Source organism: Elephas maximus, chromosome 2 (genome assembly GCF_024166365.1).
Source record: "Elephas maximus indicus isolate mEleMax1 chromosome 2, mEleMax1 primary haplotype, whole genome shotgun sequence".
Taxonomy (NCBI): Eukaryota; Metazoa; Chordata; class Mammalia; order Proboscidea; family Elephantidae; genus Elephas; species Elephas maximus.
Genome location: NC_064820.1, coordinates 23,467,985 through 23,494,285, shown reverse-complemented (window position 1 = coordinate 23,494,285; position 26,301 = coordinate 23,467,985). Strand labels below are relative to the sequence as shown.

The window sequence follows — 26,301 nt, the reverse complement described above, 5'->3', positions numbered from 1 at the left end:
CTTTGCTTATCCGGGGCTTCTTTCCCTTTCATACAAAGTTGGTGATTTGTTTCTCCATCACATTAAAAAATGACGTTGGAATTTGGATCGGAAGTGCATTGTATGTATAGATGGCTTTTGGTAAAACAGACGTTTTTACTATATTAAGTCTCCCTATCCATGAGCAAGGTATGTTTTTCCACTTAAGTAGGTCCTTTTTAGTTTCTTGCACTAGTACTTTGTAGTTTTCTTTGTATAGGTCTTTTACATCTTTGGTAAGATTTATTCCTAAGTATTTTATCTTCTTGGGGGCTACTGTGAATGGTATTGATTTGGTTATTTCTTCTTCGCTGTTCTTTTTGTTGCTGTAGAGGAATCCAAGTAATTTTTGTATGTTTATCTTATAACCTGAAACTCTGCCAAACTCTTCTATTAGTTTCAGTAGTTTTCTGGAGGATTCCTTAGGGTTTTCTGTGTATAAGATCATGTCATCTGCAAATACAGATAATTTTACTTTCTCCTTGCCTATCCGGATGCCCTTTATTTCTTTGTCTAGCCTAATTGCTCTGGCTAGGACCTTAGCACAATGTTGAATAAGAGCGTTGATAAAGGGCATCCTTGTCTGGTTCCCGTTCTCAAGGGAAATGCTTTCAGGCTCTCTCCATTTAGAGTGATGTTGGCTGTTGGCTTTGGATAGATGCCCTTTATTATGTTGAGGAATTTTCCTTCAATTCCTATTTTGGTGAGAGTTTTTATCATAAATGGGTGTTGGACTTAGTCAAATGCCTTTTCTGCATCAATTGATAAGATCATGTGGTTTTTGTCTTTTGTTTTATTTATATGGTGGATTACATTAATGGTTTTTCTAATATTAAACCAGCCTTGCATACCTGGTATAAATCCCACTTGGTCATGATGGATTAATTTTTTGATATGTTGTTGAATTCTATTGGCTAGAATTTTGTTGAGGATTTTTGCATCTATGTTCATGAGGGATATAGGTCTGTAATTTTCTTTTTTTGTGATGTCTTTACCTGGTTTTGGTGTCAGGGAAATGGTGGCTTCATAGAATGAGTTAGGTAGTATTCCATCATTTTCTATGCTTTGAAATACCTTTAGTAGTAGTGGTGTTAACTCCTCTCTGAAAGTTTGGTAGAACTCTGCAGTAAAGCTATCTGGGCCAGGGTTTTTTTTTTTTTTTGGCGGGGGGTAGTTTTTTGATTACCGTTTCAATCTCTTTTTTTGTTATGGGTCTATTTAGTTGTTCTACTTCTGATTGTGTTAGTTTAGGTATATAGTGTTTTTCTAGGAATTCATCCATTTCTTTTAGGTTTGCAAATTTGTTAGAGTACAATTTTTCATAATAATCTGATATGATTCTTTTAATTTCAGTTGGGTCTATTGTGATGTGGCCCATCTCGTTTCTTATCTGGGTTATTTGTTCCCTTTCCTGCATTTCTTTTGTCAGTCTAGCCAATGGTTTATCAATTTTGTTAATTTTTTCGGAGAACCAGGTTTTGGCTTTTTTGATTCTTTCAATGGTTTTTCTGTTCTCTAATTCATTTAGTTCAGCTCTAATTTTTATTATTTGTTTTCTTCTGGTGCCTGATGGATTCTTTTGTTGCTCACTTTCTATTTGTTCAAGTTGCAGGGACAGTTCTCTGATTTTGGCTCTTTCTTTTTTTTGTATGTGTGAATTTATCGATATAAATTGGCCTCTGAGCACGGCTTTTGCTGTGTCCCAGAGGTTTTGATAGGAAGTATTTTCATTCTCGTTGCATTCTATGAATTTCCTTATTCCCTCCTTAATGTCTTCTATAACCCAGTCTTTTTTCAGGAGGGTATTGTTCAGTTTCCAAGTATTTGATTTCTTTTCCCCAGTTTTTCTGTTATTGATTTCTAGCTTCATTGCCTTGTGGTCTGAGAAGATGCTTTGTAATATTTCGATGTTTTGGATTCTGCAAAGATTTGTTTTATGACCTAATATGTGGTCTATTCTAGAGAATGTTCCATGTGCGCTAGAAAAAAAAGTATATTTTGCAGCAGTTGGGTGGAGAGTTCTGTAGAAGTCAATGAGGTCAAGTTGGTTGATTGTTGTAATTAGGTCTTCTGTGTCTCTATTGAGCTTCTTACTGGATGTCCTGTCCTTCTCCGAAAGTGGTGTGTTGAAGTCTCCTACTATAATTGTGGAGTTGTCTATCTCACTTTTCAGTTCTGTTAAAATCTGATTTATGTATCTTGCAGCCCTGTCATTGGGTGCATAAATATTTAATATGGTTATATCTTCCTGGTCAATTGTCCCTTTTATCATTATGTAGTGTCCTTCTTTATCCTTTGTGGTGGATTTAACTTTAAAGTCTATTTTGTCAGAAATTAATATTGCCACTCCTGCTCTTTTTTGCTTATTGTTTGCTTGATATATTTTTTTCCATCCTTTGAGTTTTAGTTTGTTTGTGTCTCTAAGTCTAAGGTGTGTCTCTTATAGGCAGCATATAGACGGATTGTGTTTCTTTTTCCAGTCTGAGACTCTCTGTCTCTTTATTGGTGCATTTAGTCCATTTACATTCAGTGTAATTATAGATAAGTATGTGTTCAGTGTTGTCATTTTGATGCCTTTTTATGTGTGTTGTTGACAATTTCAATTTTCCACTTACTTTATTGTGCTGAGATGTTTTTCTTTGTAAATTGTGTGTTTCTCATTTTCATAACATTTGACTTTATGTTTGCTGAGTCATTACGTTTTTCTTGGTTTTCATTTTGAGTTATGGAGTTGTTATACCTCTTTGTGGTTACCTTAATATTTACCCCTATTTTTCTAAGTAAAAACCTAACTTGTATTGTCCTATATTGCCTTGTATCCCTCTCCATATGGCAGTTCTATGCCACCTGTATTTAGTCCCTCTTTTTGATTATTGTGATCTTTTAAATATTGACTTCAGTGATTCCCTGTTTTGAGCATTTTTTTTTAATTAATCTTAATTTGTTTTTGTGATTTCCTTATTTGAGTTGATATCAGGATGTTCTGTTCTGTGACCTTGTGTTGTGCTGGTATCTGATATTATTGGTTTTCTGACCAAACAATTTCCTTTAGTATTTCTTGTAGCTTTGGTTTGGTTTTTGCAAATTCTCTAAGCTTGTGTTTATCTGTAAATATCTTAATTTCGCCTTCATATTTCAGAGAGTTTTGCTGGATATATGATCCTTGCTGGCAGTTTTTCTCCTTCAGTGCTCTGTATATGTCATCCCATTGCCTTCTTCCCTGCATGGTTTCTGCTGAGTAGTCTGAACTTATTCTTATTGATTCTCCCTTGTAGGAGATCTTTCTTTTATCCCTGGCTGCTTTTAAAATTTTCTTTTTATCTTTGGTTTTGGCGAGTTTGATGATAATATGTCTTGGTGTTTTTCTTTTTGGATCAATTTTAAATGGTGTTTGATGAGCATCTTGGAGAGATATCCTTTCGTCTTTCATGATGTCAGGGAAGTTTTGTGTCAGCAGATCTTCAACTATTTTCTCTGTGTTTTCTGTCCTCCCTCCCTGTTCTGGGACTCCAATCAGATGCAAGTTATCCTTCTTGATAGAGTCCCACATGATTCTTAGGGTTTCTTCATTTTTTTTTTTAATTCTTTTATCTGATTTTTTTTTTCAGCTATTTTGGTGTTAATTCCCTGGTCCTCCAGATTTCCCAGTCTGCATTCTAATTGCTTGAGTCTGCTCCTCTGACTTCCTATTGCATTGTCTAATTCTGTAATTTTGTTGTTAATCTTTTGGATTTCTGAATGCTGTCTCTCTATGGATTCTTGCAACTTATTAATTTTTCCACTATTTTCTTGAATAATCTTTTTGAGTTTTTCAACTGCTTTATCAGTCTGTTCCTTGGCTTTTACTGCAGATTGCTTTATTTCATTTCTGAGGTCATCCCTGATGTCTTGAAGCATTCTGTAAATTAGTTTTTTATATTCTGTATCTGATAATTCCAGGATTGTATCTTCATTTGGGAAAGATTTTGATTCTTTTTTGGGGGGGTAGTAGAAGCTGTCATGGTCTCCTTCTTTATGTGGTTTGATATCGACTGCTGTCTCCGAGCCATCACTAAGATATAAAAAAAAAAAAAATTGTAGTGATTTATTCTATATTTGCTCACTGAGTCTTATCTTGTTTTGTTTTCTTTCAATGTACGTGGATGGGCTACTAGATTGTGCTGTCTTGATTGTTGTAACCCTTGACTTACTTATGACCAATTACCAGCTGGTTTGGGCTGTTACCAGATATATAAGCCTGAGTGCATTCACTATTCCTGAGTAGAATCTGATTTTGGGTCATCAAGTGTGTGATTCACCCTATCACCTACCCACCTTGAGAAGTAGTGGTGATAGTTGTGTGCACCAGATTCTAGTAGCAGCTGGGGTTCACACTCCGGGGGGGCAGGATGCTGACAGGCTTCCCCCAAGTGTCAGTGAGGTAGGTGTGTCTCTATTCCTAAAGCAGCTTGGTGGGTGGGCTCTGAAGCTGTACCTTAGGCCCCCAATGCAAGTACCTCTACAGATTGGTAGGTGTCACCCTCTTTAGACCCCTAAGGCAAGAGGCTAGGTGGTCTGGGGGGAGCTTCAGCCCTCAGTTCCCTGTTGTGGGTCAGTGAGGGCTCTGTTGAATATGCAGAGATATCAGACCTGGGAAACTTGTCTTTCCAGTAAATCCGCTGAAAAACAATGCAGTCAGATCCCTATCAGGAATGCCTTTGCATTATAATAGCCACCTTGTTCCCTGCAGGGTTGAAAGCCAGCCACCTTGTTCCCTGTAGGGATGAAAGCCGGAGACTGTGGATCACATATGCTTGGCTGGAGCTGGTTCTGTTTTTTTAGTCCAATTAGGGAAGGATTTTTGGTCCCTGGGTTTTTTGTGGTTGCTTCTCTCAGGGAGGAAGAATGGGTTAGGAAAAGACCGAGAAAAAAGGGAAAAGAAAAACTGCGGAGCAGTTCACCCTCTGGCTCAGGAAATTCCAATGTTAATGAAGCCGCCTGGGAAGGGGAGGGGAAGGTTCAGAAAAACAGGAGAGAGTAGCACCCTGGAATATAGACAAAGTTACTTATATTGCTTGGGATGACTATTTTATCTGAGATTCCTGAAGGGCGTGTTGCCTATATGTACTGGCTGGGTAGAGATTGCCCCCGAGAGTCAGGCCCGCAGAAGCCACGGTCAGTTCCTGCACTGCCAGTCCAAAGCCCAGTGTCAAGGTTCCCCGGCTGGGACGCTGCACTCCTGGCTCCAAAACCAGTCGCTGCCTCCCAGTGACTTCTCCTCCTGCCAGTCGCGTCGCCGCGCCACCTGCGCTGACTGGCTGGGCCCCTCCCGAGGTCAGTTCAGGGGGTTGGGGCTGCGCCCCGTGTCTGCACCCCACAGGATGTGGTGCCCAGCTCCCCTGCGCCCAGTCCAAAGCCCCGCACCAAGTTTCCCCGGCTGGGATGCTGCACTACCGGCTCCAAAACCAGTCACTGCCTCCCAGTGACTTCTCCCACCAGCCGCGTCGCACCACCTTCGCGGACCGGCTGGGCCCCCTCCCAAGGTCAGTTCAAGGGGGTAGGGCTGCACCTCGTGTTTGCGCCATCACAGGATGTTGTGTTCAGCTCCACTGCACCCAGTCCTAAGCCCGGTGACAAGGTTACCTGACTGGGATGCTGGCTCCAGGCTCCGAAAACAGTCTCTGCTTCCCCGTAGTTGTTCGTTCTCCATCTCTGTCACTCAGGTCAACTCTTTAAATCTGTGTTTGTTGGTCAGGGTTCATAGATTGTCATGTATGTGATCGATTCACTTGTTTTTCCGAGTCTTTGTTGGAAGAGGATCCGAGGTAGTGTCTACCTAGTCAGGCATCTTGGCCGCAAGTCCCTTAGGGTTATTTTTTAAAGGGAGTAGATAATAAATTAACAAATATATCTAAAGTTATAGGGCTAAAATAAAATATAACTTAATTGTTTTCCTCATAAGACATCAGAGATGAACAATCTATTGTTAGCAAGGCAGCTTTGCCATGCTTAATTAATGATTTCTTTGGTTTCCAGACTGTCATTTCTGATTTTGCCATGCCCCAACCAAGATCCAGGGGGGTGGTGAGGGGGTGGGGAGAAGTCGGAGAATAAGTGGAAGGCAAAGAAAGAAGTAGTCCCTTTTCTAAGGGTCTGTAACAAAAACTGCACACAACACTGGCAATAATATTTAACTGGCTAGAAGTTAGTCATGGCTACGCATAGTTACAAAGAATCAGGTAAGGTGTTCTGTGATAGGTAGAAATGTAAAGAGACGTTTATATGACTAAAGTGAACAACAGATAATCAGACATTGGGATGGAAATAATAGTCTATCCTGTGGTCATACACAGTACAATGATAGCTTCATGGATGAGAATCAGCATAAAACTGATTCCCAGAGGGTAGAGATTAATCATAACCTCACTTTCCCACTTCTCTATCATATCTGATACCAGCTGCCCATGGGGCACACTCTCTCTGATCGTAGCCACCCAGGACTAAGTCAGACTTTATAAGTTAAGAGATCATTCTTGGGTTTGTTAATTTACTGGAACAATTAAGAAAACTCATGGAAGATAATATACCTACAACTACTGGTTTTATTATACTTATTGTTAGGTGCCATCAAGTGGATTATGATTCATAGCAACCCTATGTGACAGAGTAGAACTGCCTCAAAAACTTTCCTAGTGTGTAATCTTTACAGGAGCCATTCACCAGGCCTTTCTTCCACAACACTGTAGGGTGAGTTCAAACTGCCAACCTTTCTTGGTTAGCAGACGAGCACTTAACCATTATACTACCAGGGATTATTTTTACTACAGTAAAAGGATATAAATCCCAAGATCATTGTAAGGAAGAGATGCACAGGCAAGGTCTGAGAATGTTGCCAATGTGAAATTGCTGTGTCTGAGAGAAGGCACATCACCCCTCCTTCACCCACCAGGAAGCTCTTGGAACCTCCATGTTCAGGATTTTTATTGACCAATTCTGCATGATAGACTAAAGTATTCCTTCTGAACCTAGTTGATATCAGCCTACAGGTGAGTCTTTTCTGGTCTAGCCAACTACTACTTGCCAGCACAAATCCTCTTGAGTGGCCTGAAAGTCTCAGACCAAGGCAGCCTGTAGATTGTCACCCAGTGTCCTTTCCCCTGGGAAAACTTCCCAGTAAAAGAAAGTTAGCTTCACCTCATGGCTTTATTAGACCATTAGCCACTCTGTAGGTCTGTAGTTCTTTCTCACTCAGCACACTAATGTTATTCCATGGACTGCCAGAAGAATGAATAAGTCTGTGTTGAAAGAAGTACAGCCAGAGTGCACCTTTGAAACCAGGGTGGTGAGACTTTGTCTCACGTGCTTTGGACGTGTTATCAGGAGGGACCAGTCCCTGGAGAAGGACATCATGCTTGATAAAGTAGAAGGTCAGTGAAAAAGAAGAAGACCCTCAAGGAGATGAACTGACACAGTGGCTGCAACAATAGGCTGAAACATAGCAATAATTATGAGGATGGAGCAGTGTTTTTTTCTATTGTATGTAGTGTTGGTATGAGTCAGAACTGACTCTACGGCACCTATCAATAACAACAGCATACTACTAATTTCTTAGGGAAAAATGGGCCCTTTCTAATTTGTCTTGGGACATCACTTGACACATAGTGATGCAATTAATTTTTGTCTACCTTTCAATCACATTAAACTGGAATCTAGTCCTGTAGAATAAAGAAGGCATCTGCATTGATACAAGCCTGAATGATGACTGAAAAAAAAAAAGAAATGACAGGTCTTGGGAGAGAGACATGTAAGATGAGCAGGGAAACAGTTTCAAAAAATTCAAGGACTTGAAAAAGACCTGTAGTCAACTGAACAAATATTAAGATTGGCAGTGCCTATGAAACTTAATTCAATAGTCTGTGAATCGTAGCCGAGTTCAGGACAGAGCACCATCTGAGGCATGGCCGCTTGAAACATCAAAATTCTTAAGCAACTAAGAATGAGAATCAAGCCAAGGTTGGAGTTATATGTGGAAATGGGCTTGTACCCGAGATTTTGCTATCTATCTTACTGTTTTGATACAGGCCTTCAAAAGATTGCGACTTTACACATATCTGACTCAAATAAAACCCAAAACTCTTCTATAGTAATGATGGTAATAGTAATAATAATGGTAACAATATTTACATATCAAAGTAATAGGTACTTAATTACAATTATGAAAAATATATAAAGGAAAATTGACAAGCTCATTACAGTGTAGCTTCCTTTTCTGCCTTCCTTCAAGTGCCACTTTTGTTATTGTTATTGGAGGCATCAAGAGGGCCCCCAACTCATGTGACCCCATGCACAAGGGAACAAAACATTGCTAGGTCCTGTGTCATCCCCATGATGAGACCATAGTGATTCATAGATTTTTTTCACTGGCTGGTTTTTGGAAATAGATCAACAGGCCTTTCTTCCTTGTCCTTTTTAGCTTAGTTTGGAAGCTACACTGGAACCTGTTTAGCATCATAGCAACATGCAAGTTTCCACTGCTCATGAGGTATGTTGGCCAGGAATTGAACCTGGGTCTTCTGTGTGGAAGGCAAAAATCCTACCGCTGGACCACCGTTGCCCTCTCTGGTGCCACCAGCCTGGGTAAAATTCTTGTCTAACTTTTACACCCCTTTGCCAATAAACATAAACATACTCTATATTTAATGTTTTGTTATTTATTATTTTTAGCTAAATAATATTATACCTTTCATATTATCCCACAATATGTTCTCAATTAAGAAAAAATATGGATATTTATTCAGAGCTAACACAATCATATAAATATTTTATTAATAATTTATAATTTATGAAACAATCTCCTTGTTGGGTCCCAACATTAATCATTTTTAAATCATTTTTATTTATTTATTTATTTTTACTCTTGTACATAGGGATGTTTTTTGCCCCCCTACACTACATACTCTTGGTTTTCTTTCTAACTTACTGGTTGCTTTTTCAATCTCTTTCTAGTCCTTTTGGCTTCTTAATTTTGAATCACTACAAGCTTTGACTCATAGCAACCCTATAGGACAGAGTAGAACTGCCCCACAGAGTTTCCAAGGAACAACTGGTGGATTTGAACTGCCAACCATTTCCTTAGCAGCTGTAGCTTTTAATCACTCTGCCACCAGGGTTTCCACATGCTTCAGTCCTCAGCCTTTTTTTTGCCCTATTCTGTACTTACTCCATGGCTCTAAATATTACCTTTGTGCTGATGTCTCCCACATTTGCAAAGTGAACTGGACTTCTCTTTCTTACATATATATATGCTATCTTCTTATATCTCCACAGAGATCTCCAATATAAATCTCATATGTAGCATGTCCAAAATTGAATTCCTTGTCTTCCCCCGCAAAATTGCTGTACCTGGATTCTTTTATATCTCAGCAAATTCATACTTTTAGTAACTCAGGTCAAAAAAAAAAAAAAATTTAATCCTTGAAATCTCTTTTTACTTATACCTCAGTATCTATCCTTTTAGAACTCATTGGTTGTTCTACTTACAAAATATATTCATGATCAAAGCATTTCTTACCATTTTGCATGATTACCACCCTGACTGATGACACTATGTTGAGGTCGTTATGTCAATACATCTCGTTAAGGGTTTCCTTAATTTTCACTGACCCTGTCCTTTACCAAATATGATGTCCTTTTCTAGTGATTGGTCTTTCCTGATGACAGTCCAAAATAAGTGAGCCAAAGTCTCAACATTCTTGCTTTCTACAGAGTGTTCAGTTTTATTTCTTCTGAGGCTGATTTGTTTGTTCTTTTGGCTGTCCATGGTATTCAGGGTTCAATATCCTGCCTACTACATTGCACTATTTAATGGAGAAAACTTTCTAGCACCACCTTGGCCACCTCTTTTTCACCTCCTTTTCACTCTTCTTTTTTTTTAAAAAAAAATGATTTTTATTGTGCTTTAAGTGAAAGCTTACAAATCAAGTCAGTCTCTCACATATAAACTTATATACACCTTACTACATACTCCCATCCACTCTCCCCGCAGTGAGTCAGCCCGCTCCCTCCTTTCCGTCTCTCCTTTAGTGACCATTTTGCCAGTTTCTAACCCTCTCTACTCTCCCATCTCCCCTCCAGACAGGAGATGCCCACGCAGTCTCAAGTGTCCACCTAATACAAGTAGCTCACTCCTCATCAGCATCTCTCTCCAACCCATTGTCCAGTCCATTCCATGTCTAATGAGTTGTCTTCGGGAATGGTTCCTATCCTGGGCCAACAGAAGGTTTGGGGACCATGACCACCGGGTTTCTTCTAGTCTCAGTCAGACCATTAAGTCTGGTCTTTTTATGAGAATTTGGGGTCTGCATCCCACTGTTCTCCTGCTCCCTCAGGGGATCTCTGTTGTGCTCCCTGTCAGGGCAGTCATCGGTGGTGGCTGCGCACCATCTAGTTCTCCTGAACTCAGGATGATATAAGTCTCTAGTTCATGTGGCCCTTTCTGTCTCTTGGGCTCATAATTATCTTGTGACCTTGATGTTCTTCATTCTCCTTTGATCCAGGTGGGCTGAGACCAACTGATGCATCTTAGATGGCCGCTTGTTAGCATTTAAGACCCCAGACTCCACGCTTCAAAGTGCGATGCAGAATGTTTTCTTAATAAAATTTATTTTGCCAATTGACTTAGATGTCCCCTTAAGCCATAGTCCCCAAACCCCCGCCCTTGCTCCTCTGACCTTCGAAGCATCCAGTTTATCCCAGAAACTTCTTTGCTTTTGGTCCAGTCCAGCTGAGCTGGCCTTCCCTGTATTGAGTATTGTCCTTCCCTTCACCTAAAGTAGTTCTTATCTACTATCTAATCAGTAAATAACCCTCTCCCACCCTCCCTCCCTTCCCCCTCTCGTAACCAGAAAAGAATGTGTTCTTCTCAGTTTAAACTGTTTCTCAAGATCTTATAATAGTGGTCTTATACAATATTTGTCCTTTTGCATTTGACTAATTTCATTCAGCATAATGCTGTCCAGGTTCCTCCATGTTATGAAATGTTTCACAGATTCATCCCTGTCCTTTATCGATGCATAGTATTCCATTGTGTGAATATACCATAATTTATTTATCTATTCATTCGTTGATGGACACCTTGGTTGCTTCCAGCTTTTTGCTATTGTAAGCAGTGCTGCAATAAACATGGGTGTGCATATATCTGTTCGTGTAAAGGTTCTTATATCTCTAGGATATATTCCGAAGAAAGGGTTTTCTGGGTTGTATGGTAGTTCTATTTCTAACTTTTTAAGGAAACGCCAGATATATTTCCAAAGTGGTTGTACTATTTTACATTCCCATCAGCAGTGTATAAGAGTTCCAATCTCTCCGCAGCCTCTCCAACGTTTATTATTTTGTGTTTTTTGGATTAATGCCAGCCTTGTTGGAGTGAGATGGAATCTCATCGTAGTTTTAATTTGCATTTCTCTAATGGCTAATGATCGAGAGCATTTTCTCATGTATCTGTTAGCGGCCTGAATATCTTCTTTAGTGAAGTGCATGTTCATATCCTTTGCCCAATTTTTAATTGGGTTGTTTGTGTTTTTGTGATTGAGTTTTAACAGAATTGTATAGATTTTAGAGATCAGGCACTGGTCGGAGATGTCATAGCTGAAAATTTTTTCCCAATCTGTAGGTGGTCTTTTTACTCTTTTGGTGAAGTCTTTAGATGAGCATAGGTGTTTGATTTTTAGGAGCTCCCAGTTATCTGGTTTCTCTTCGTCATTTTTAGTAATGTTTTGTATTCTGTTTATGCCTTGTATTAGGGCTCCTAAGGTTGTCCCTATTTTTTCTTCCATAATCTTTATCATTTTAGTCTTTATGTTTAGGTCTTTTATCCACTTGGGGTTAGTTTTTGTGCATGGTGTGAAGTATGGGTCCTGTTTCATTTTTTTGCAAATGGATATCCAGTTATGCCAGCACCATTTGTTAAAAAGACTATCTTTTCCCCAATTAACTGACACTGGGGCCTTTATCAAATATCAGCTTCTTATATGTGGACGGATTTATATCTGGGTTCTCAATTCTGTTCCATTGGTCTATGTGCCTGTTGTTGTACCAGTACCAGGCTGTTTTGACTACTGTGGCTGTATAATATGTTCTAAAATCCGGTAGAGTGAGGCCTCCCACTTTCTTCTTCTTTTTCAGTAATGCTTTACTTGTCCGGGGCTTCTTTCCCTTCCATATGAAGTTCGTGATTTGTTTCTCCATCACATTAAAAAATGTCGTTGGAATTTGGATCGGAAGTTCATTGTATGTATAGATGGCTTTTGGTAGAATAGACATTTTTACTATGTTAAGTCTTCCTATCCATGAGCAAGGTATGTTTTTCCACTTAAGTAGGTCCTTTTTAGTTTCTTGCAGTAGTACTTTGTAGTTTTCTTTGTATAGGTCTTTTACATCTTTGGTAAGGTTTATTTCTAAGTATTTTATCTTCTTGGGGGCTACTGTGAATGGTATTGATTTGATGATTTCCTCTTTGCTGTTCTTTTTGTTAGTGTAGAGGAATCCAAGTGATTTTTGTATGTTTATCTTGTTACCTGAAACTCTGCCAAACTCTTCTATTAGTTTCAGTAGTTTTCTGGAGGATTCCTTAGGGTTTTCTGTGTAGAAGATCATGTCATCTGCAAATAGAGATAATTTTACTTCTTCCTTGCCAATCCAGATGTCCTTTATTTCTTTGTCTAGCCTAATTGCTCAGGCTAGGACCTCTAGCACAATGTTGAATAAGAGCGGTGGTAAAGGGCATCCTTGTCTAGTTCCCATTCTCAAGGGAAACGCTTTTAGGCTGTCTCCATTCAGAATAATGTTGGCTGTTGGCTTTGTATAGATACCCTTTATTATGTTGAGGAATTTTCCTTCAATTCCTATTTTGCTGAGAGTTTTTATCATGAATGGGTGTTGGGCTTTGTCAAATGCTTTTTCTGCATCAATTGATTAGATCCTGTGGTTTATGTCTTTTGTTTTATTTATACGGTGGATTACATTAATGGTTTTTCCAGTATTGAACCAATCTTGCATACCTGGTATAAATCCCACTTGGTCATAGTGGATTATTTTTTTTGATATGTTGTTGTATTCTATTGGCTAGAATTTTGTTGAGGATTTTTGCATCTATGTTCATGAGGGATATAGGTCTGTAATTTTCTTTTTTTGTGGTGTCTTTACCTGGTTTTGGTATCAGGAATACCCTGGTTTCGTAGAATGAGTTAGGTAGTATTCCATCATTTTCTATGCTTTGAAATACCTTTAGTAGTAGTGGTGTTAAGTCTTCTCTGAAAGATTGGTAGAACTCTGCTGTGAAGCCGTCTGGGCCAGGGCTTTTTTTTGTTGGGAGATTTTTGGTTACCTTTTCAATCTCTTTTTTTGTTATGGATCCATTTAGTTGTTCTACTTCTGATTGTGTTAGTTTAGGTAGGTAGTGTTTTTCTAGAATTCATCCGTTTCTTCTAGGTTTGCAAATTTGTTAGAGTACAATTTTTCGTAATAATCTGATATGATTCTTTTAATTTCCATTAGATCTGTTGTGATATGGCCCATCTCATTTCTTATTTGGGTTATTTCTCTCCTTTCCGGTATTTCTTTAGTCAGCCTGGCCAATGGTTTGTCAATTTTGTTAATTTTTTTCAAAGAACCAGCTTTTGTCTTTGTTAATTCTTTCAATTGTTTTTCTGTTCTCTATTTCATTTAGTTCAGGTCTAAAGCTTTTATTTTTTGTTTTCTTCTGGTGCCTGATGGATTCCTTTGTTGCTCACTTTCTATTTGTTCAAGTTGTAGGGAGAGTTCTCTGATTTGAGCTCTTTCTTCTTTATGCATGTGTGCATTTATCGATATAATTTGACCTCTGAGCACTGTTTTTACTGTGTCCCAGAGGTTTTGATAGGAAGTGTTTTCATTCTCATTGCATTCTATGAATTTCCTTATTCCCTCCTTAACGTCTTCTATAACCCAGTCTTTTTTGAGCAAGGTATTGTTCAGTTTCCAAGTATTTGATTTCTTTTCCCTGATTTTTCTTTTATTGATTTCTACTTTTATGGCCTTGTGGTATGAGAAGATGTTTTGTAATATTTCAATGTTTTGGATTCTGCAAATTTTTGTTTTATGACCTAATATATGATCTATTCTAGAGAATATTCCATGTGCACTAGAAAAAAAAGTATACTTTGCAGCTGTTGGGTGGAGTGCTCTGTATAAATCTATGAGGTCAATTTGGTTGATTTTAGCAATTAGGTCTTCTATGTCTCTATTGATCTTCTTATTGGAAGTCCTATCCTTCTCCGAAAGTGGTGTGTTGAAGTCTCCTACTGTAATTGTGGAGTTGTCTATCTCACTTTTCAGTTCTGTTAAAGTCTGTTTTATGTATGTTGCAGCCCTGTCATTGGGTGCATAAATATTTAATATGGTTATATCTTCCTGGTCAATTGTCCCTTTAATCATTATGTAGTGTCCTTCTTTATCCTTTGTGGTGGATTTAAGTTTAAAGTCTATTTTGTCAGAAATTAATATTGCCACTCCTGCTTTTTTTTTCATTGTTGTTTGCTTGATATATTTTTTCCCATCCTTTGAGTTTTAGTATGTTTGTGTTTCTAAGTCTAAGGTGTGTCTCTTATAGGCAGCATATAGACGTATCCTTTTTCTTTATCCAGTCGGAGACTCTCTGTCTCTTTATTAGTGCATTTAGTCCATTTACATTCAGTGTAATTATAGATGAGTTTAGTGCTGTCATTTTGATGCCTTTTTATGTGTGTTGTTGACAATTTCATTTTTCCACTTACTTTATTGTGCTGAGACGTTTTTCTTTGCAAATTGTGTGTTCCTCATTTTCACAGTAGTTGAATTTATGTTTGCTGAGTCTTTATAATTTTCTTGGTTTTTATTTTGAGTTATGGAATTGTTAGACCTCTTTGTGGTTACCTTAATATTTACCCCTATTTTTCTAAGTAAAAACCTAACTTATATCATCCTATATCGCCTTGCTTTCTTCTCCGTATGGAAGATCTGTGCCTCCTGTATTTAGTCCCTCTTTTTGATTATTGTGATCTTTTACATAATTACTTCAATGATTCCCTGTTTTGAGCATTTTTTTTTTCTAAAATTAATCTTAATTTGTTTTTGTGATTTCCCTATTTGAGTTGATGTCAGGATGCTCTGTTCTGTGACCTTGTGTTGTGTTGCTATCTGATATTATTGATTTTCTGACCAAAGAATTTTCTTTAGTAATTCTTGTAGCTTTGGTTTGGTTTTTGTAAATTCTCTAATCTTGTGTTTATCTGTAAATGTTTTAATTTTGCCTTCATATTTGAGAGAGAGTTTTGCTGGATACATGATCCTTGGCTGGCAGTTTTTCTCCTTCAGTGCTCTATATATTTCATCCCATTGCCTTCTTGACTGCATGGTTTCTGCTGAGTAGTCTGAACTTATTCTTGTTGATTCTCCTTTGTAGGAGACTTTTCTTTTATCCCTGGCTGCTTTTAAATTTTTCTCTTTATCTTTGGTTTTGACAAGTTTGATGATAATATGCCTTTGTGATTTTCTTTTTGGATCAATCTTTTTTGGGGTTCCATAAGCATCTTGGATAGATATCCTTTCCTCTTTCATGATGCCAGGGAAGTTTTCTGCCCACAGATCCTCAACTATTCTCTCTGTGTTTTCTGTTATCCCTCCCTGTTCTGGAACTCCAATCACAAGCAAGTTATTCTTCTTGATAGAGTCCCACATGATTCTTAGGGTTTCTTCATTTTTTTTTAATTCTTTTATATGATTTTTCTTCAACTATATTGCTGTCAATTGCCTTATCCTCCACCTCCCTCACTCTGCATTCCAATTTCTCGATTCTGCTCCTCTGACTTCCTATTGAGTTGTCTAATTCTGTAATTTTACTGTTAATCTTTTGGATTTCTGAATGCTGTCTCTCTATGGATTCTTGTTGCTTATTAATTTTTCCACTATGTTCTTGAATAATCTTTTTGATTTCTTCAACTGCTTTATCAGTGTGTTCCTTGGCTTTTTCTATAGATTGCCTTATTTCATTTCTGAGGTCATCCCTGATGTCTTGAAGTATTCTGTATATTCGTTTTTTTTTTTATGTTCTGCATCTGGCAATTCCAGAATTGTATGTTTATTTGGGAAAGATTTTGATTCTTTAATTTGGGGAGTTGTAGAAGCAATCATGGTCTGTTTCTTTATGTGGTTTGATATCGACTGCTGTCTCTGAGCCATCTATAAGATATTGTAATGATTTATTTTATATTCACTCACTGAGTCTTATCTCGTTTTGTTTTCTTTCAATATATGCAGATGGGCTACTAGATTGTGCTGTCTTGATTGTTGTAGACTTTGAATCAGTTATGTCCTATTACCAGCTGGTTTGGGCTGTTACCAGATATATAAGCCTAAGAGCCCATTCACTATTCTTGAATAGGATCAGCTTAGGTGTTCTGATTTTGGGCCACCAAGTGTGTCGTGTAGACTGCCACCTATTAACTTAGGGGAGTAGTGGTGATAGTTGTGTGCACCAGATTCTAGTAGCCACAGGGTGTCACACTCCAGGGGGGCAGGATGCTGACAGGGTTCCCCCAAGTGCCAGTGAGGTAGGTGTGTCTCTATTTCTAAAGCACTTTGGTGGGTGGGCTCTGTAGCTGTACCTTAGGAACCCAATGCATGTACCTCTAAAGATTGGTAGGTGTCAGTATCCTCAGACCTCTTTGGCAGATGGCTAGGTGGTTTGGGCAGAGCTTCAGCCCTCAGTTCCCCATTGTGGATCAGTGAGGGCTCTGTTTAATAGGTAGGGATATCAGACCTGGAAAACTTGTCTTTCCTGTGATCTGCTAAAACAATTACAGTCAGATCTCTATCAGAATTGCCTTTGCATTATAATAGCCACCTTGTTCCCTGTAGGGATGAAATCCAAAGACTTTGGATCTCAAATGCTTGGCTGGTGCTGGTTCTGTATTGTTATTCCAGTTTAGGGAAGTCAGGGAAGGGTTTTTGGTTCCTGGGTTTTTAGTAGCTGCTTCTCTCAGGCCAGGAGAATGGGTTAGGAAAAGAAAAAAAAAAAAACCACCCTCCTCCCTAGAGCACTTCACTCTCTGGCCCAGGAAACTCCAATGTTAATGAAGTCGCCTGAGGCAGGAAGGAGAGGGATCAGACAGACAGGAGAGAGTGGCACCCAGCAATATAGACAAAGTTACTTATCTTGCTTTACCTGAGATTCCCAAGGGGCGTGTAGCCTGTGTGTGCTGGCTGGGTTGAGATTGCCCCCGAGGGTCAGACCCACGTCCCGTGCTAGTGTTGTCTCAGAAGCCATGGTCAGTTCCTCCACTCCCAGTCCAAAGCCCAGCGCCAAGGTTCCCCAGCTGAGACGCTGCATTCCAGGCTCCAAAACTATTCGTTGCCTCCCGGTAACTTCTCCTCCTGTCAGCTGCGTCATTGTGCTGCCTGCAGGCACTGGCTGGGCTTCCCCCGAGGTCACTTCAGGGGGCTAGGGCTGTGCCCCATGTTTGCACAGTCTCAGGATGCCGTGCTCAGCTCCCCTGTGCCCAGTCCAAAGCCCAGCGCTAAGGTTTTCTGACTGGGATGCTGGCTCCAGGCTCCAAAAAGAGTCACTCCTTCCCAGTGGTTGCTCATTCTCTTGTTAGCAGCATCAGTGTGCCGCCTGTTTGCACTGGCTGAGTCTCTATGGAGGTTACCCCAGGAGGCTAGGGGTTAGGTCTGTGTCCATTCCTGCCCCTCCTCAGCAAGCTGCAATCAGCCCTGCCACTTGGCACCTGGGAACTGCGAGGGCTCAAGACTGTGGTGCGGGTTGCCTGTTCCAGAGGCGATCGCTGCTTTAGGGCGCAGCTTTTTGCTCCCCTGTCACTCAGGTCAACTCTTTCAACCTGTGTTCAATGGTCAGCATTCGTAGATTGTCATGTATGTGGTTGACTGACTTGCTTTTCTGAGTCTTTGTTTCAAGAGGGATCCAAGGTAGCGTCTACCTAATCAGCCATCTCAGCCCACCTCTCACTCTTCATTTTAAAAAAGCATAGTTGTTGTAACTCTCTAGTACATCATACAATATATCAGCCATGTTCACTGCTTATTTTCTGTTTCTCCTCATTGGAAAGAAGGTCGGCTCTGCCAGGGCAGGGTCCTCTACCTGCTAGTTCAGTTCTGTATCCCAGCACCTAGTACTGTGACTGGTAATGGAGGGTGTTCCCAAAATATTTGTTCAATGAATAGACTCCTAAGAAATATCGATGGATCAAATAATAAGCTTACTTTTTAATAAGTATCATGAAATGAATTTTCTGAAGGATTGAAGAAATTCACACTTTTGTCATCCTCTTTTCTTCTCCTTTCTATACACAATTACTGCTTTTATTCTTCACAAAAAGAACTAATATGAACAGCAATGGTAGACTTTTAACGGGGATGAAATCGCAACACACTTGAATATGGATTGGGACAGTGTTTCCTGGAAGTGTAGTAAGGTTTAGTAGACTCTGAGATTATTTTTTTTTTCCTCCCCTTTAAAACCAGCTACTGGAGCCAGCTCTTTCTCAACTGGACTCCAGTTGGGATATAAAAGGCAGATTAATTCTGATAGAAAATAGATATACCTCTGTGCACTATATAGTTCAATCCAATACCAATTGACTGGCCAATTTTTTTTTTTTTTAAGCTTTCCAAAAATGTACTAGTGAAATTCTCAACCACTTACTGCTCTGGCAGTGCAAATATTTGGCACATCTGGATAGGGCATTCCAAAGAAGAGCTGATGGACATGTAATTATGAGACTTCAAAACTTAGAGTTTTTCCCATTTTTTGTTTTGTATGCTCTAACACCTAATCTGGAATTCAGGGGATATAACACTGGCACAAGTGTTAACCTTCTGCTTCTTTTCCACTGTTCCTTCTCGTTCATTGGTTTCCTTCTCCAAAACATACATATAAATCAATTAAAAACAAAAATAAAATAAAATTGAATTGCAAGAGAGCATTGTACTCTGATATTTCTAGTTGAACATACACCTTTCTTCCTTACCCACGTCCAATTTCATAATTTTTGCTTTGATATTTTTAATTGATCAACATTGTTTTTGTGACCGAACAAAATGTTTCATTGCGTACTCTCTTTTAACATAACTTTTACATAGTTTAATGTACAATTATAAATTATGATTAATGGATATTTAATAGTTCAACTGAGTTTTGTTTTTCTGCACATAATTTACCTAGAAGCATCAATTTAACGTGGCTACTAACCAAAATGTTGGCAGTTCAAACCTACCATCTGCTCCTTGGAAACCCTACGGGGCAGTTCTACTCTGCGCTATAGGGTCACTATGAGTCAGAATCAACTGGACAGCAACAGGTTATTTATTTGTTTGTTTATTCTGAAATGAAGGATGTTTAAGTTTTAATGCCATGTTTTTCCTGTGATTTTCACATTTCTCTAACATTGCATCACATTTATTTTTATGTAACATGTGTTGGAGTTGTGTGGAATTACTAAATAACATTGCCACAGATATTTCTGAGTTCCACTGGAATACTGTAAACATATGTTTCCTGTTTATTAAAAAAAAAGTTTCTAAATTATGTAGTCCAAAATACAATTTTATATCAGTGATCTATCTTTTTAGCATAGCCTGAAGTCCTAACCAAAAGCAACTTCCTAAATTAATTGCTCTACCACCAACTTCTTAACCTCTTTAAGTTATTCTTCTCCAAAGAATAGAATATTATCTTAGAAGGGAATTCTGCCTTGGAGTGAAAGCAATAAATCTGTAGGTCTTGATCCCAATGTGCTCCAAGGTGAATATGTAGTTTTCTAGAATGAACTCATGTGGCTCACATTAGCTTTTTATATGCCATAGGTTACTATTTAGCACTAAGAAAGAGAATTTATTAAGGCAATGCCAGGGAATTGTTCATTTTGTTTTACTTGGCTGAATAGGTTTTGTTTTCTTTCTTTCTTTGCCCCCTCCCTCCCTTTTGCTAGTCCTTTTGCTAAAGAGTAGTTAATTAAGCCTATATTGTCACATGATCAGTTACACAGAAATTATCTCTTCATGCTTTAGGGCAAGAGAATAGCTGTTCCTCAATAAGAAGCCATTCTCTGCTTTGCACAACCTCTTATCTCTAAAAGTATGTTCTTATCACTGTGTTATAAGACCCTGCTACTGCTCGCTCTGTAATATTGCTGAACTGTTTGTGTATGATGAAAACCAATTTAATCTTCCAAATATTTTTTACAAATTTCAGTGTACAAAACAATGAACATCTCTCATAAAGAGTACAGAAACATATAGCAGCTGGCTAAACTTACAGGTTACTATTTTAGTGGTTACTAAATCAGTACCATGTGTACATATGGAGTCTTCCTAGTTTCCAGGTTCTACCCCCAATGCCTTTCATTTGCGGCCTCATTGCTGCACATACCTTAAAATATGGCACCTTCCTGTCTTGAGTTACTGTATTACCTGATTACCTGTATCTAAGAGTTTACTCATCATATCTTGATTTCCAACACTTCTATCACCATTGGAGTTCCTGGGTGGTGCAACAGGTAATGCGCTTGGCTAACCCAAAGGTTGAAGCTTTGATTCTGCCCAGAGGCTCCTTGGAAGAAGACCTGGTGATCTACTTTAGAAAAATTAGCCATTTAATACCCTGAGGAGCACAGTTCTACTCTGACACACACGAGGTAGCTCTGAGTCAGAAAAGACTTCAATACAACTAGTACTACTACCATTACTGCTCTTCCATTCCTCCCTTCCCCTCTCCCTCCATCTCTCTCTCACCTCCTTCCTTCCTTTCTTCCTTCCCTTCATTCCTTTCCCATTAGATGTCTGACAAAACCTACTATGTGACATATGCTTTTCCAGGGGCTTACAACCAACTTGTTAATGAAAACATTATAACCAATGTTTATCTTAGACTGTACTTCTGTTGCATAGTATAAGTTGCAAACAGAACAGAATGTTTGAAAATAGGTGTGGTAGAGAGAAGAGAGTCCAAAGAGGAGGTCACTTTGTGTCTTTGCAATTATGTAAACAATTAATCAATTGACTAAATCCTACAGTGATGGTTTCCATTAGTATTACATGAAAACTGATTAAAGATTCAGCCACACCAGCTGAGAAATTAAAAATGTCATTAGTAAAATAAGCACCTACAGTGTTTAAAAGGCATCCCTAGGTGGGAAAATGGTTAAGTGCCTGACTAATAGCCAAAAGATTGACAGTTCAAACCCACCTAGAGGCACCTCAGAAGACAGGCCTAGCAATCTGCTTCCAAAAGATCAGCCTTGACAACTCTTGGAGCACTTCCACTCTGCACACATGGGATCACCAAGGGTCAAAGTCAAATCAATGGCAACTAACAGTGACAACACAATGTTCAAAAATTTAAGCTAAACATTACCAACAACTGATATAAACTAAATATATTTATAATAGTTTCATGTAACTCTTACCAGTTATCAATAAAATAAATATTACCAAACTACAATTCCCTGATCCTATTACACATCTGTATTTGAATTAGCCATAATTTTGAGATATTTTGTGATTTATTATTTACAGAATTTTATGAATATAGAGCTGGATTTGAGTCTTAAAACCTTAACCCATAAAATTACAAACATTTTTCTTGTGTCTGGATTAGTTTAACCAGGATCTGTATATAATATAGCATGTGTAATTTTATATAATAGATACTTTAGCTTGACAACCTTATTGTTTCTCTTACATATTTGGTGCTAGACTGCCTAAATAAGTCCATTCTTCTGTAAATAAAATTAAATATTTGTAATATAGACCTTTAATCCAGGTCTAAATTAGATTAATTTCACTAAAATTATAGAGAAGTTTGCCAGCTATATCTTTAAGAGTAGATTGTTTCAATTATTACCATTTTATGAAAATTAGCTGTTAGAAGACATAAAACTTTTCCCTAACACTGCTTCTTAATTAGTTACAATTTCAGTATATAAATTTACAATTTTACTTATAATAATACAGTAACTATCAAACTATCTCACCTTATGTTAATTTAATGTATAATATAATAAATATTTTTTTTATAATAAATATATTCCAAAATGGCTTTACAAACATCTCTTTAATGAATTTGTTGCTTTAGTTTACTTTGTTTTGTTCGTGGGTTGGTGTAAAGTTGGAATTGGCTGCCCTATCAACATCCTGTTGGCTCATGAGTGAAAAGTATTTTCTTTTAGTTACTAAAATCATGTATCAAGAGACATAAAGAAACCAATAAATCCATTTTCATATATGCATGCAATAGTCCTCACTTAATTCCCCCAGCATCCATCTTTGAATAGTTAATTTACTAATGAATCATGAACTCTTGAAAGATGTTTTGCAAATTTTGATAATGTATTTTTACTCTTTTTTATAAAAGCTCCAAATAAATATATTTTGCAATGATATAATTTGCTGAAATTTTCTAAGTAATTCACATTGGATTTTTGCCCCTGTTATGTATTTTTCAAGTGAGAAGTAAAATTGTATCTGATGTACTATCGTGTATGTTTAATTTGTCTTTATTTTCCCATAATAAAGTTCTTTTTTTTTTTTTTTATAATAACTTTTATTAAGCTTCAAGTGAACGTTTACAAATCCAATCAGTCTGTCACATATAAGTTTACATACATCTCACTCCCTACTCCCACTTACTCTCCCCGTCTTGAGTCAGCCCTTTCAGTCTCTCCTTTCTTGACAATTTTGCCGGCTTCCCTCTCTCTCTATCCTCCCATCCCCCCTCCAGACAAGAGTTGCCAACACAATCTCAAGTGTACACCTGATATAATTAGCTCACTCTTCATCAGCGTCTCTCTCCCACCCGCTGACCAGTCCCTTTCATGTCTGATGAGTTGTCTTCAGGGATGGTTCCTGTCCTGTGTCAACAGAAGGTCTGGAAAGCATGACCGCCGGGATTCCTCCAGTCTCAGTCAGACCATTAAGTTTGGTCTTCTTATGAGAATTTGGGGTCTGCATCCCACTGATCTCCTGCTCCCTCAGGGGTCCTCTGCTGAGCTCCCTGTCAGGGCAGTCATCGATTGTGGCCGGGCACCAACTAGTTCTTCTGGTCTCAGGATGATGTAGGTCTCTGGTTCATGTGGCCCTTTCTGTCTCTTGGGCTCTTAGTTGTCATGTGGGCTTGGTGTTCTTCATTTTCCTTTGCTCCAGGTGGGTTGAGACCAATTGCTGCATCTTAGATGGCTGCTTGTTAGCATTTAAGACCCCAGACGCCACATTTCAAAGTGGGATGCAGAATGATTTCATAATAGAATTATTTTGCCAATTGACTTAGAAGTCCCCGCAAACCATGTTCCCCAGACCCCCGCGCTTGCTCCGCTGAGCTTTGAAGCATTCATTTTATCCCGGAAACTTCTTTGCTTTTGGTCCAGTCCAATTGAGCTGACCTTCCATGTATTGAGTGTTGTCTTTCCCTTCACCTAAAGCAGTTCTTATCTACTGATTAATCAATAAAAAAACCCTCTCCCACCCTCCCTCCCTCCCCCCCTCGTAACCACAAAAGTATGTGTTCTTCTCAGGTTTACTATTTCTCAAGATCTTATAATAGTGGTCTTATACAGTATTTGTCCTTTTGCCTCTGACTCATTTCGCTCAGCATAATGCCTTCCAGGTTCCTCCATGTTATGAAATGTTTCAGAGATTCGTCACTGTTCTTTATCGATGCGTAGTATTCCATTGTGTGAATAATAAAGTTCTTTTTTATATTGCATTGTATTTTTCTATATTTTTTCTTTTTCCAAACGTCTTCTGAGAGTTCAGAGACTTTAAAATAAACCTTGAAAAATTCTACTTTACTATAGCAAGAGAACTGAAATGCTATGTGAACAGGGTTATATTTATTCAATGTTTCCAAGTGTCAGAAATGAGCAAAAGGTGAGTAGTTGAGGTTATGTGAAGAAAAAGGTTTCGTATGAAGGATAAGGGCTCAGATCACTTGAAAGAAACAATTCTTCAAATATATGTGATTTCAGAAAGTAACATTGTATACCTAGCAAAAATATAGCCGTGACACTCACAGAGGTATTTAAATAAATTTTGATGTTATAAAGTTATAATAGAATCTTAAGTACAAGCTATACAAAGTTTAAAATCATGTGTTGATATTTAAATCACAAAAATATAGTTTGTAATTATCTAAACGTATTACTTAATCTTTCTTATTGAAGACCCTTCTCTTCTTCCAAATTATTACTTTTTAAGTATCTATTCAAAGTATACTTTGACAATTGTGATTTAATAAGGAGAATATACTAGTGTAGCTCAGTTAATTAAATATTAGAGCCAACTTATTGATTAAATATATTGCTACTATTTAAAATTTACAGGGGCCTTGGTAGCACAGTGGTTAAAACCCTTGGCTGCTAACCAAAAGGTCGATTGTTTGAACCCACCACCTGCTCCGTGGGATAAAGATGTGGAAATCCATAAAGATTACAGCCTCAGAAAAACTATGGGGCAGTTCTACCCTGTCCTATAGGGTCACTATGAGTCAAAATAGATTCAATGGCAGTGGGTATTTAAAATTTGAGTTAAAATTTCATAATGCTTAAAGAAAATATTCTACCAGTATTTTTTTTTTTAATTACAAGCGCAAACAATTATAATAAAACTAGTCTACTGATTTTTCAAATTATAAAGTTAGCACCTCTATAACATATATGTGACTATATTATTTTATATCAATTGTAATGCTTAGTTTGAATCTCAATTTTCCTACCATTTTTTTCTAATCTTAAAGTTTAAATACAGGGCCAAACAATTATTTTTTTTAAGTAAAGATTATTACCCAAACCTTAGAAGGAAACAGTGATCTACTGGGAATTGGTTTTCCCAAGTCTATTGTAGTTAGCGCAATACCGATTTAGTAGAATGACAACCAGGGTTATCGTTTTTCTTTAAATGAATATTGTTTTATTGATATAGCTTAGATAACTCACAATTAAAAGCATTCATATTAATACCAAGTATAGAAAGTCTACAGGAAAAATAAATGATTGTAGTAATGTGCACAACATTATGGAGAGAAGAAAATTCATATACAACTTAATATTAAATTATAGATATGAAATCTTCAGAGAACGTTGTGTGAGCCTGGGACATAATGGCATGCTAAATTATCCCATGTGTATTTTACAGCTGCACTCCAATTCTGACAAAGGTGATGGGTCTGTCAAGTATATCCTTACCGGAGAAGGTGCTGGGACTATATTTATCATTGACGATACCACAGGTGACATCCATTCAACGAAAAGCCTAGACAGAGAACAGAAGACCCACTATGTGCTCCATGCTCAGGCTATTGACAGACGAACAAACAAGCCACTGGAACCCGAATCTGAGTTCATCATCAAAGTGCAAGACATCAATGACAATGCCCCAAAATTCACAGATGGACCATACATTGTTACCGTGCCTGAAATGTCAGATATGGGTAAGAGAAATCATTTTATACCTTAGCAATTAATATGTTTAGAAAAAATCATATTCGATAACTAATTCTTAATTTTTTGAGAAATCTGTAGATTTTTCAAAAATGTTTTAGTATTTTTCTGTGGCATAAAAGTGTTAAAGAATGTTGGATGTAGCTATTTTCATACCTATTGAAATTCATTTCAGAACACCTAAGTGTAGGTAACAGTTTGATCTAAAAAATAAGTTGAAAAACATCTGCAATTCTTGTTTAATTGGTATGGTTCTTTGACCATTTAAACTCTTTGTGCATATATATATATATATATATATATATATATTTAATGTTTTTGTGTATATTGTTAAAGCACACAGACATATTAAAAGAGAAAATTTGCATAGAAGAAGCTAGACGATCTAATGTCTGGAAATTTTAGCTACATATCAGTTAAGTTTTCAGTTTATGACCAAATAGTAATTGTGTCAGTAGTAGAAGTAATAACTACATTAATCAATTAACATTTTCAGAAACTGCTAAGAATTATACATACCTTATTTATTTTACATACCTTATTACATATCTTATTATTTATTTTAAAACATACAATAATTCTGTGAAGTACTAACATTTCAAAGATGTGCAAACACTTGTAAGTAATTATTCCAAGTTTATGTACCTAGCAGATGTTGTTAGGTGCCATGGAGTCAATTTTCAATTCATAATAACCCTGTGTGACAGAGTAGAACTGCTCCACAGGGTTTTCTAGACTGTAATCTTTATGGGAGCAGATTGCCAGGTCTTTCTCCCATAGA

At 37.8% G+C, this 26,301-nt stretch overlaps 1 protein-coding gene across 3 annotated transcripts in view; it reads left to right on the top strand.

Moving 5' to 3' along the window:
* The window catches only part of LOC126063261 (cadherin-18), a 1,172,813-nt gene that overhangs the window by 861,731 nt on the left and 284,781 nt on the right, over positions 1–26,301 (top strand). For 2 of the 3 annotated variants that reach the window (XM_049861519.1, XM_049861523.1), the window contains one exon: positions 25,216–25,510. In XM_049861519.1, coding sequence (XP_049717476.1) covers positions 25,216–25,510 — 295 coding nt within the window. Of the gene's footprint in view, positions 1–25,215; positions 25,511–26,301 lie in introns of those variants that run through there. The other variant, XM_049861533.1, reaches the window with a different exon arrangement.